The sequence below is a fragment of the Rhinoraja longicauda genome, chromosome 19, assembly GCF_053455715.1.
Source record: "Rhinoraja longicauda isolate Sanriku21f chromosome 19, sRhiLon1.1, whole genome shotgun sequence".
NCBI lineage: Eukaryota > Metazoa > Chordata > Chondrichthyes > Rajiformes > Arhynchobatidae > Rhinoraja > Rhinoraja longicauda.
In genome coordinates, this window is record NC_135971.1 from 13,043,485 (window position 1) to 13,056,961 (window position 13,477).

Here is a 13,477-nt window from a genome sequence, read left to right on the forward strand (position 1 = left end):
ACCTTCACCACTCTCTGACTGAAAAAGTTCTTCCTCATCTCCGTTCTAAATGGCCTACCCCTTATTCTTAAACTGTGGCCCCTTGTTCTGGACTCCCCCAACATTGGGAACATGTTTCCTGCCTCTAATGTGTCCAATCCCCTAATTATCTTATATGTTTCAATAAGATCCCCCCTCATCCTTCTAAATTCTAGTGTATACAAGTTTAGTTTAGAGATACAGCGCGGAAACAGGCCCTTCGGCCCACCGGGTCCGCGCCGACCAGCGATCCCCGCGCACGAACACTATCCTACACCCACTAGGGACAATTTTACACTCATACCAAGTGTGCATTCTCCCCGTGACCCACGTGGGTTTTCTCCGAGATCTTTGGTTTCCTCCCCACGCTCCAAAGACGTGCAGGTTTTGTAGGTTAATTGGCTTGTAGCCCGTCAACCTACATACCTGCATGTCTTTGGAGTGCGGGAGGAAACCGAAGATCTCGGAGAAAACCAACATTGGTCACGGGGAGAATGTTTACTTCTCCGAGCTGGCAATGATCTATTCCACGTTTTCCTTGAAACGCATCTCTTTTGATCTCTCGTTTTCACACCCCGCACTTCCTTATCTCCTTGTCTCCCTCTCCCCTGCCTCTCAGTCTGAAGGAGGGTCTCGACCCGAAACGTCGCCCATTCCTTCTCTCCCGAGATAAGAATAAGGGGTAGGCCATTTAGAACGGAGATGAGGAAGACCTTTTTCAGTCAGAGAGCGGTGAAGGTGTGGAATTCTCTGCCTCAGAAGGCCGTGGAGGCCGGTTCGTTGGATGCTTTCAAGAGAGAGTTGGATAGAGCTCTTAAGGATAGCAGAGTGAGGGGGTATGGGGAGAAGGCAGGAACGGGGTACTGATTGAGAGTGATCAGCCATGATCGCATTGAATGGTGGTGCTGGCTCGAAGGGCTGAATGGCCTCCTCCTGCACCTATTGTCTATTGTCTATTGTCTGCCTGACCCGCTGAGTTACTCCAGCACTTTGTGTCTCTCTTGGGCATCTGCAGTTCCTTGGTACACAAATGATTAATCATCTCTGCTATATTTATACCCACTGAGTCACGCGGAAGAGTCACGCGGAAACTTTCTCAAACGAAACTATTTCAAAGTGAATAATTGTCATTGTTGCGTTATAAACCCGCTGACTCAGTCCTCTCATGTGCGTTCTCGTTTCAAAGTGCGTAAACAAGGAAGGGACTCCAGATGCTGGTTCATACCGAAGATTGGCACAACGCGCTGGAGTAACTCAGCGGGACAGTCAGGCAGCATCTCTGGAGAGAAGGAACGGGCGACGTTTCGGGTCGAGACCCTTCCTCCAGACTTAAGAAGCCTTCGGTCTGAAGAAGGGTCTCGACCAGAAACGTCGCCCGTTCCTTCTCTCCAGAGATGCTGCCTGACCACTCCGGCATTTTGTGTCGATCTTGTCATTTATAGATTCCCCTTTCTTTCAAAGCAAAAGCTGGTTTCGGGATGTGAGTGGGCAGCTTGCACCCCAGCGGTATAAACATTGACTTCCCTAACTTCAAGTAACCCTTGCTTCCCCTCTCTGTCCATCCCCTCCCCCTTCCCAGTTCTCCTACCAGTCCGACTGTTACCCTGATTAACTTTTATCTGTGTACTAGACCAAATGGATCCGTTGGGCCCAAACCTCTCCTGCATTGGTGCAGCACCCTCTCCATTTCGGGATGTGTGTGTTGCCAATTACAGGCCGCCAATTATTGCCAATTCCCAACTAACCCTTGGACAAAGTCACTTGTCAGACGTTTCTGTCCGCTTAGAGAGCATAGCAGTGACTCCATCTACACCTCACGCTGCCTCGGCAAGGCCAGCAGCCCAGACCATCACACACGCAAACCAACCTCCCTTCCATTGACTCCATCTACACCTCACGCTGCCTCGGCAGGGCCAGCAGCCCAGACCATCACACAAACCCACCTCCCTTCCATTGACTCCATCTACACCTCACACTGCCTCGGCAAACCCGCAGCATAATCAAGGACCAGTCTCACCCCTGGTCTCTCCCTCTTCTCCTCTCTCCCACCGGGCAAGAGGTACAGAAGTGTGAAAACGCACACCTCCAGATTCAGGGACAGTTTCTTCCAGGCTGTTATCAGGCAACTGTGGCGCGGTGGCGCAGCGGTAGTGTTGCTGCCTTACAGCGAATGCAGCGCCGGAGACCCGGGTTCCATCCCGACTACCGGTGCTGTCCGCACGGAGTTTGTACGTTCTCCCCGTGACCTGCGTGGGTTTTTCTCCGAGATCTTCAGTTTCCTCCCACACTCCAAAGACGTGCAGGTTTGTAGGTTAATTGGCTTGGTATAAGTGTAAATATAGTGTGTGTAGGATAGTGTTAGTGTGCGGGGATCGCTGGTCGGCGCGGACCCGGTGGGCCGAAGGGCCTGTTTCTGCGCTGTATCTCGAAACTAAAGAGCTAAATCAGCCACGGTTGAATGGCAGAGTAGACTTGATGGGTCCAGTGGTCTAATTCTGCTCCTCTCACTTGTGACCTTATGGCATCATGATCTGACGGTGCCAAGTTCAACAGATCTCATCTCCCGGTACATGATCCATATCCCTCTCTTCCTTGCCTGTCCAAATACCTCTTAAACCCATAATCATCTCAGGCACCTTAGACAATAGACAATAGACAATAGGTGCAGGAGGAGGCCATTCAGCCCTTCGAGCCTGTACGCACCGCCATTCAATGCGATCATGGCTGATCACTCTCAATCAGTACCCCGTTCCTGCCTTCTCCCCATACCCCCTCACTCCGCTATCCTTAAGAGCTCTATCCAGCTCTCTCTTGAAAGCATCCAACGAACTGGCCTCCACTGCCTTCTGAGGCAGAGAATTCCACACCTTCACCACTCTCTGACTGAAAAAGTTCTTCCTCATCTCCGTTCTAAATGGCCTACCCCTTATTCTTAAACTGTGGCCCCTTGTTCTGGACTCCCCCAACATTGGGAACATGTTTCCTGCCTCTAATGTGTCCAATCCCCTAATTATCTTATATGTTTCAATAAGATCCCCCCTCATCCTTCTAAATTCCAGTGTATACAAGCCCAATCGCTCCAGCCTTTCAACATACGACAATCCCGACATTCCGGGAATTAACCTAGTGAACCTACGCTGCACGCCCTCCATAGCAAGTATATCCTTCCTCAAATTTGGAGACCAAAACTGCACACAGTACTCCAGGTGCGGTCTCACCAGGGCCCGGTACAACTGTAGAAGGACCTCTTTGCTCCTATACTCAACTCCTCTTGTTATGAAGGCCAACATTCCATTGGCTTTCTTCACTGCCTGCTGTACCTGCATGCTTCCTTTCATTGACTGATGCACTAGGACACCCAGATCTCGTTGAACTCCCCCTCCTCCTAACTTGACACCATTCAGATTGATTTGGTAAGGACCAGCCTTTGCTGTCAGAGTGAGGCCCAGCGCAAATTGGAGGAACAGCACCTCATATTTTGCTTGGTTAGCTTACACCCCCAGCGGTATGAACATTGACTTCTCCAACTTCTCTCTCCATCCCCTCCCTGACCACTGGAATTTAGAAGGATGAGGGGGGATCTTATTGAAACATATAAGATAATTAGGGGATTGGACACATTAGAGGCAGGAAACATGTTCCCAATGTTTGGGGGAGTCCAGAACAAGGGGCCACAGTTTAAGAATAAGGGGTCGGCCATTTAGAACGGAGATGAGGAAGAACTTTTTCAGTCAGAGAGTGGTGAAGGTGTGGAATTCTCTGCCTCGGAAGGCAGTGGAGGCCAGTTCGTTGGATGCTTTCAAGAGAGAGCTGGATAGAGCTCTTAAGGATAGCGGAGTGAAGGGGGTATGGGGAGAAGGCAGGAACGGGGTACTGATTGAGAATGATCAGCATGATCACATTGAATGGCGGTGCTGGCTCGAAGAGCTGAATGGCCTACTCCTGCACCTATTGTCTATTGTCTATTGTCTATTGACCAGTTTCACTGTCCTCCTGTTTACCTCCCCCCTCAGCCAACAATGAACCATTCTACAGTTCCTTGAGCAGCATCTGCTTTGATCTGCTGTTTTCACACCTTGCCCTTCCATATCTCTGTGTCTCCCTCTCCCCTGACTCTCGGACTGAAGGAGGGTCTCGACCCGAAACGTCACCCATTCCTTCTCTCCAGAGGTGCTGCCCGACCCGCTGAGTTTACTTTAGTTTAGAGACACAGCATGGAAGCAGGCCCTTCGGCCCACTGAGTCCGCGCCGACCAGCGATCCCCGCACACTTATTCTATCCCGCACGCACAATCTTACACATACACCCAGCCAATTAACCTACCAACCTGCACGCCTTTGGAGTGTGGGAGGAAACCGAAGATCTCGGAGAAAACCCACGCACAATCTCCGTACAGACAGCACCCGTAGTCGGGATCGAACCCGGATCTCCGGCGCTGTAAGGCAGCAACTCTACCGCTGCGCCACCGTGGCCTTGCGGTTCCTCCTCCAGCATTTTGTGTCTATCTTTGGTGCTTTGACCACAGTTTGAATCCGTCTCTCCCCTCCATACCTTGTTGATAGCTTCCAGCCGATCATCTTGTTGTGCCTTCAGGATTCCAAAGGCTTTTCCACCTGGGATGTTCAAAGGACAGGAGTTAACGACATGTGTAGGAAGGAACTGCAGATGGACCGAAGATGGACACAAAGCGCAGGAGTAACTCAGCGGGACAGGCAGCATCTCTGGAGAGAAGGAACGGGTGATGCAGAACCGACGATAAGAAGGGGTCTCGACCCCAAACGTCGCCCGTTCCTTCTCTCCAGAGATGCTGCCTGTCCCGCTGAGTTACTCCAGCTTTTTGTATCGACCTACAATAAATGACCTCGGTAAAGTGTCGTTTTAATTTTAGTTTATAACTAGACCAAGTGGACTCGTTGGGCCCAAATCTCTCCTGCTTTGGTGCAGCACCCTCTCTTCCCACCCCTCCCCCCTCCCCTCCCCTCTCCCCCTTCCACTCCCCCCTTCCCCTCCTCCTCCCTCCCCCCCCCCACTCTATCCCCCTCAACCCCCCCTTATCCCCCGTCTGAAGAAGGGTCTCGACCCGAAAACGTCGCCCGTTCCTTCTCTCCTGAGATGCTGCCTGACCCGCTGAGTCTCTCCAGCATTTTGTGAATAAACTCCCTCCCTAGGAGATAGATTTAAACTTTAAAATGTGAATAACTTAAAAAATATAACACCGATTTCAAAAACCTCTTCCATTAGCACCAAAGGGACGACGGTGAGTAAGGTGGGCCTAAAATTGTCGCGCTATCGTGCACCGTTTCGGCGGTAGTTCTGGAACAAACAAACAAACAAACAAACGAGGGACGACGGTGAGTAAGGTGGGCCTAAAATTGTCGCGCTATCGTGCGCCGTTTTGGCGGTAGTTCAGGAACAAACAAACGAACAAACAAACAAACGAGAGTTTTAGTATACAGATTGTCACGTCTACCACGGTAGAGTGAAAATACCAGACATACATACAATCAGATCAAACTCAAGAACAATAGGCAGAGCAAAGGGGAAGATACAGAGTGCAGAATATACACTGATGAGCCAAAACATTATGACCACCTGCCTAATATGCTGTTGGTCCTCCGTGTGCCGCCAAAACAGCGTCGCCCCATCGAGGCATGGACTCTACAAGACCCCTGAAGGTGTCCTGTGGTATCTGGCATCAAAATATGAGCAGCAGATCCTTTAGCAGAGCGCCCCACAAGCCTTGCCGTTTCACAGATGCTCTGACCCAGTCGTCTGGCCATAACAACTTGGCCCTTGTCAAAGTGGCTCAGGTCTTTACTCCTGCCCATTTCTCCTGCATCCAACACGTCAACTTCAAGAACTGACTGTTCACTTGTGCAGCACTTTGGTCATCGTGGGTTGCTTTTAAATGTGCTATACAAATAAAATTGACTTGACTTGACTTGACTTGCTGCCTAATATATCCCACCCCTTGACAGGTGCCATTGTAACAAGATAATCAATGTAATTCACTTCGCCTGTCAGCGGTCATAATGTTTTGGCTGATCGGTGTAATTCTCAGCATTGTGTAGCGCACCAGTTCCAGAGACAAAATCCAATGTCTGCAATGGGGTAGAGGTGAATCGGACAGTACCCTAGCTCATGAAAGGATACTTGATACTTTGGGTATATTTACCTTGCTGCCTGTGTAGGAAGGAACTGCAGACGCTGGTTTACACTGAAGATAGACACAAAATGCTGGAGTAACTCAGCGGGTCAGGCGGCATCTCTGGAGAGAAGGAATGGGTGACGTTTCGGGTCGAGATCGAGAGTTGTGAAGCTGTGGAACTCTCTGCCCCAGAAGGCAGTGGAGGCCAATGCCCTGGATGCTTTCAAGAGAGAGCTAGATAGCGCACTTAAAGATAGCGGAGTCAGTGGGTATGGGGAGAGGGCGGGCACGGGGTACTGATTGTGAATGACCACCCATGATCACAATGAATGGCGGTGCTGGCTCGAAGGGCCGAATGGCCTCCTCCTGCACCTATTGTCTATTGACTATTATCTATTGTCTAAAGGGAAATGAGAGACATAGGCGGAGATGTAGAGAGATATAGAGCAAATGAATGAAAGACACAGCATGCAAAAAAGTAACAATGATAAAGGAAACAGGCCATTGTTAGCTGTGAGCTGGGCAAAAACGTCACCCATTCCTTCTCTCCAGAGGTGCTGCCTGACTCGCTGAGTTACTCCAGCTTTTGGTGTCTATCTTCGGCGTACACTGGGATTTAGAAGGATGAGGGGGGATCTTATTGAAACATATAAGATAATTAGGGGATTGGACACATTAGAGGCAGGAAGCATGTTCCCAATGTTGGGGGAGTCCAGAACCAGGGGCCACAGTTTAAGAATGAGGGGTCGGCCATTTAGAACGGAGATGAGGAAGAACTTTTTCAGTCAGAGAGTGGTGAAGGTGTGGAATTCTCTGCCTCAGAAGGCAGTGGAGGCCAGTTCGTTGGATGCTTTCAAGAGAGAGCTGGATAGAGCTCTTAAGGATAGCGGAGTGAGGGGGTATGGGGAGAAGGCAGGAACGGGGTACTGATTGAGAGTGATCAGCCATGATCGCATTGAATGGCGGTGCGTACAGGCTCGAAGGGCTGAATGGCCTCCTCCTGCACCTATTGTCTATTGTCTATTGTCTATTGTAAGTGGACATTCAGGGTCCATTGTTGTCCAGAGGATGTTTGATGGGACGGTGTTGTCGAGGGAGCTTTACTCTGTATCACTGCCCTGAGTCTATTTATTGGTGTCAGTGTAGAAAGAGGCGCACTCTGGATCCAACCCATTTTTCTGTTTCGGAAGGAACTGCAGATGCTGGTTCACACCGGGGATAGCCACAACATCGCTGGAATAACTCAGCGGGACAGGCAGCATTCTCACCCATGGACCCTCTCCAGAGCCAGCACATCCTTCCTCAGATAATGGGGCCCACATTTGCTCACGACACTCCAAATACGGCCTGACCAGCGCCTTGTAGAGCCTCAGTGTTGCATCTCTGTGTTTGTTGCAGGTTTGTAGGTTAATTGGGCCTCTGTAAATCATCGCGAGTGTGTAGGATAGTACCGGTGTATGCGGGTGGTGGCTGGTTGCATGGACTCGATGGGCCGAAGGGCCTGCTTCCCCACTGCACCTCTAACGAAAAGCACGAAAAGTCTCGGATTTTCAGCGAAGCAAGCTAACTGATAATCTGCCAACTCAGGTGTAAAATACATAAAATTCCCCATAGGGTTGCAGATTAATTGGCTTGTGTAAATTGGCCCTTGTTTGGAGGATCATGTTAGTGTGTGGGGATCGCTGGTCGGCACGGACTCTGTGGGCCGAAGGGCCTGTTTCCACACTGTATCTCTAAATAAAACTAAACTAAACTAATCTAAACTAAACTAAACTAAACTAAACTAACGGTTTTATGGATAGACACAAAATGAAGAAGGGTCTCGCCCTGAAACGTCGCCCATTCTTTCTCACCAGAGATGTTGCTCGTCCCGCTGAGCTACTGGTGGTTTGCACACACAGAGTGAAACCGTTCTGAACTGTTGATCCAGAACCTGTTTCACTGTGTGTGTGTGTAAACCTCCAGTACATCTGCAGTCAGATGTGGTCCGGAGCGTTTTTTGAGGATGTGGTTTCTGTGCAATGTTCCTTCGGTCACAATTAGTCACAACTGCGGTTGCAACCGGTCCTGCTGACCGAAGGGGTTTTGGTATTGGCGTCTCGACCGGGGTGGCGGCAAACCTCTCTGGGATTGTGAGTGGGGTCGTCAATCGTGTTTTGTTGTCATGTGTCCCAAATGGAACAATGACATTCTTACGTGCAGCAGCACAACACAATATGTAAACATAGTGCACTGTCAACAATATCATAAACAAGGACAGAAAATACAGTTCAGTGTATAGATATACAAATATATTACAAAACATGCAAATATACATATTTATATAATCACACACACACACACAATCCGAGGACAGGTGCTGTTAATTACTTAAATTATTACATCGTATGGGAGGCGCATTCCCAATCTCGTTGTACCCCTGGGTACAATGACAATAAAGATATATTGTATTGTAATTGTATTGTATATATATATATATATGTGTGTGTATATATACACACACGCACACACACACACACACACACACATATATATATATGTGTAAGAAAATAACTGCAGATGCTGGTACAAATCAATTTATTCACAAAATGCTGGAGTAACTCAGCAGGTCAGGCAGCATCTCGGGAGAGAAGGAATGGGTGACGTTTCGGGTCGAGACCCTTCTTCAGATATATGTGTGTGTGTGTGTGTGTGTGTGTGTGTGTGTGTGCGTGTGTGTATATACACACACACACATATATGTGTATATATATATATATATATATATATATAAGGTATCACAAAATGCCGAGTAACTCAGCAGGTCGGGCAGCATCTCAGGAGAGAAGGAATGGGTGACGTTTCGGGTCGAGACCCTTCTTCACTTCTGTATATATAGATACACATATATAAGCACACACACACACACACATATATATATGCATTTACGCACACACATGCATACATATATACACACTCACACACACAAACACACGCACATATATATATATATATATATATATTTATATGGATAGACACAAAATGCTGGAGTTACTCAGCGGGACAGGCAGCATCTTTGGAGAGAAGGAATGGGTGACGTTTCTGGTCGAGACCCTTCTTCAGATAGATTTATATATCTTCACAGACACATACATACATATACACACACACACACACACACACACACACACACATACATATATACGTGCACACAGAGGCACACACACACACATATACATACACATGCACACATATATATATATATATATACACTCACATATATATATATATACGCACGCACACATGTATATACAAATATACACACATGCGCACACACACACACACACACATACACACACACACACACATATATATATACGTGCACACAGAGGCACACACATATACATACACATGCACACATATATATATATATATACACTCACATATATATATACGCACGCACACACATGTATATACAAATATACACACATGCGCACACACACACACACACACAAATACACACACATATATACACATGCACACACACACATACACACGCGCACACACACACACACACATATATATACGCTCACACAGGCACCCACATGCACAATAATAATGATTGTTTGTCCAAGAGTGAGCTTAGGGCAAGATGTGAGGATTAGAATTTTGCTGGTAGTGTCCACCTGAGGTCTTGCATCATCGGTGAACTTGCTTCACTGAAATCCTGAGACTTTTCGTACTTTACTTTAGAGATACAGCATGGAAACAGGCCCTTCGGCCCACCGAGTCCACGCCGAACGGCGATCACCCTGTACATGGACACCGTCCTCCACACACGAGGGGACAATTTATAATTTTACCAAAGCCAATCATCCTACAAACCAGCACGTCTTTGGAGTGTGGGGGGGAAACCGGAGCACCCGGAGAAAACCCGCGCAGGTCACGGGGAGAACGTACAAACTCCATGCAGGCAAGCACCCGTGGTCAGGATCGGACCTGGGTCTATGGCGCTGTGAGGCGGCAACTCTATCGCAAGGGCGGCACGGTAGCGCAGCGGTAGAGTTGCTGCTTTACAGCGAATGCAGCGCCGGAGATTCAGGTTCGATCCTGACTACGGGTGCTGCACTGTAAGGAGTTTGTACGTTCTCCCCGTGACCTGCGTGGGTTTTCTCCGAGATCTTCGGTTTCCACCCACACTCCAAAGACGTACAGGTATGTAGGTTAATTGGCTGGGTAAATTTAAAAATTGTCCCTAGTGGGTGTAGGATAGTGTTAATGTACGGGGATCACTGGGCGGCACGGACTTGGAGGGCCGAAAAGGCCTGTTTCCGGCTGTATATATATGATATGATAAGAGATATTTGAGGTGAAGGGTTTTGTGGTGAGCACACAAGAGGAACACAAGTCTTTCTTCATGAGAACACAAGATCGTCAAGACTGCGGTGTGGCCTGCACGTAACTCTGGTCTTATTGTTTGCGGTCGTCTTTAATGCTTTGTTATGGCAATGTGGTCAAGCAATAAACATTGTCCATCCATAAATACAGTTTAGAAATGGGTGATGTTTCAGGTCGAGACCCTTCTTCAGTCTGAGGAAGGGTCTAGACTCGAAACGTCGCCTATTCCTTTTCACCAGAGATGCTTCCTGACCCGTTGGGTTACTCCAGATTTCTCTGTCTTCTATCTGTCTTCCACCCAGAGAATTTGTTGTGAATTTGTGGAATTCTCTGCCACAGAAGGCAGTGGAAGCCAATTCACTGGATAGATTTAAGAGAGAGTTAGACAGAGCTCTAGGGGCTAGTGGAATCAAGGGATATGGGGAGAAGGCAGGCACGGGTTACTGATTGTGGATGATCAGCCATGATCACAATGAATGGCGGTGCTGGCTCGAAGGGCTGAATGGCCTCCTCCTGCACCTATTTTCTATGTTTCTATGTTTCTATGAAAGGAAAGGTTTAGTTTGGAGGGATATGGGCCAAACGCGGGCAGGTGGGACTAGTGTAGATGGGACATGTTGGTCGGCATGCAACTTTGCAAAACTGTAGCAAAATTATATTTGCTTCTCCAGAGTTGCTAATTTTGTCGTGAGTGGGATAAAAATAATTAGTTAGCAAGTTGTCCTTCAAAGTTTTAGACATTGTGGCAACAATTTTTGCAGGCGATGTGGAAAACTGGATGGGCAAGAAAAAATTATTTTCATTTTCACTATATTTTTCCCTTTCATTTCTATTTTCACGTTGTTGTTCACTGAGAAATAATGAGGCTGGAAAACCGGAGGCAAACTTGAAGCAATCGGGCCTTTCTGTCCTGGGCCTCCTCCATTGTCAGGGTGAGGCCCACCGCAAACTGGAGGAACAGCACCTCATACTTCGCTTGGGCAGTTTACACCCCAGCGGTATCAACATCAACTTCAGATAGTCCCTGCTTTCCCTCTCTCCCCATCCCCTCCCCTTCCCAGTTCTCCCGCTAGTCCTCCTGTCTCCGACTGCATCCTATCTTTGTCCCGCCCCCTCCCCCTGACATCAGTCTGAAGAAGGGTCTCGACCCGAAACGTCACCCATTCCTTCTCTCCAGAGATGCCGCCTGTCCCGCTGAGTTACTCCAGCATTTTGAAGTCAATGTTCATACCGCTGGGGTGTAAGCTGCCCAAGCGAAATATGAGGTGCTGTTCCTCCAAATTTGCGCTGGGCCTCACTCTTACAATGGAGGAGGCCCAGGACAGAAAGGTCAGGCTGGGAGTGGGAGGGGGCGTTGGAGTGCTGAGCCACCGGGAGATCAGGTTGGTTGGTAGTGTTTCCACTGCCTGGTTTGCACGCATCAAAGTTTTTCCACTCTACCTTAGTACAATAAACTGAACCGAACTGAACCAAACCGAACTACGCCGAACTGAACAAAGTGTCTGAATTTTGGATGAGTCTGCTTTATATAAAGACAAGAGACAGGAATGGACACATAGAAACATAGAAAATAGGTGCAGGAGTGGGCCATTCGGCCCTTCGAGCCTGCACCGCCATTCACTGTGATCACGGCTGATCATTCAGAATCAGTAACCCGTTCCTGCTTTCTCCCCATATCCCTAGATTCCATTAGCCCTAGCTCTCTATTGAATGCATCCAGTGAATTGGCCTCCACTGCCTTCTGTGGCACAGAATTCCACAGATTCACAACTCTCTGACTGAAAAGGTTTTTCCTCATCTCCGTTCTAAATGGCCTACCCCTTATTCTTAAACTGTGGCCCCTGGTTCTGGACTCGCCCAACATTGGGAACATGTTTCCTGCCTCTAAAGTGTCCAACCCCTTAATAATCTTATATATTTCGATAAGATCCCCTCTCATCCTTCTAAATTCCAGTGTATACAAGCCTAGTCGCTCCAGTCTTTCAACATACGACAGTCCCGCCATTCCTGGAATTAACCTAGTAAACCTACGCTGCACGCCCTCAATAGCAAGAATATCCTTCCTCAAATTTGGAGACTAAAACTGCTCAACACTCTGGCTGAAAAAGGTTTTTCCTCATCTCAGTCCTAAATGGCCTGCCCCTTATTCTTCAACTGTGTGACTCCCCCTGGTTCTGGACTTCCCCCAACACGGGGAACATTTTTCCTGCATCTAGCCTGTCCAATCCCTTAAGAATTTGCACATGTTTCTGTGAGATCTCCTCATCCTTCTAAATCCCAGTGAACTTAGGATCCCCTCTCATCCTTCTAAATTCCAGTGAATAAAAGCCCAGTCGACCCATTCGACATAAGACCCGCCACAAAGGATCTTCCTACCTTGACGATCCATTCAGGAGACTGTTCTGTTCTCCGTTCCCTTATTCCTCCCCCTCTCTCTCTCTCTCTCTCCCTCTCTCGCTCTCTCTCGCTCCAAAGTGTGACTGGATGATCTCAAGGAACTGGATGATACTCAGGAAACACTGATTCGTACAGAAACAGTTTAACTTCCTGCTGCTGATGTCATTGGCTAGCTGCTTACACTTCACTTTTCTCATTGCTTTTTGAAGGGAAATGTTCCTATTTTTCTCCCCCCCCCCCCCCCCCCAAGGACATTTGTTAAAAAGAAAACATGCGTACAAACATGGTGTATGGGTTGTTTGGTGGTCGGTGCAGACTCGGTGGGCTGTTTCTGCAAACAAAGAAAACATGCGTACGTCCGTACAAACAGCACCCGTAGACAGGATCAAACCTGGGTCTTTGTAAGGCAGTAGCTCTACCACTTAGTTCAGTTTAGTTTATCGTCACATGTACCGAGGTACAGTGAAAAGTCTTTAGTTTAGTTTAGTTTTGAGATACAGCGCAGAAACGGGCCCTTCGGCCCATCGAGTCCACGCC

At 48.2% G+C, this 13,477-nt stretch overlaps 1 protein-coding gene across 1 annotated transcript in view; it reads right to left on the reverse strand.

The window, feature by feature from the left end:
- The window catches only part of LOC144602690 (allograft inflammatory factor 1-like), a 24,400-nt gene extending 11,353 nt beyond the window's left edge, over nucleotides 1–13,047 (reverse strand). Inside the window, exons 1-2 of the mRNA XM_078415818.1 lie at nucleotides 12,920–13,047; nucleotides 4,570–4,631 (exon numbers count right to left, since the gene is read on the reverse strand). Coding sequence (XP_078271944.1) covers nucleotides 4,570–4,631; nucleotides 12,920–12,932 — 75 coding nt within the window. The 5' untranslated portion in view covers nucleotides 12,933–13,047. The remainder of the gene's footprint in view (nucleotides 1–4,569; nucleotides 4,632–12,919) is intronic.
- Between the last annotated feature and the right edge of the window lie 430 nt (nucleotides 13,048–13,477).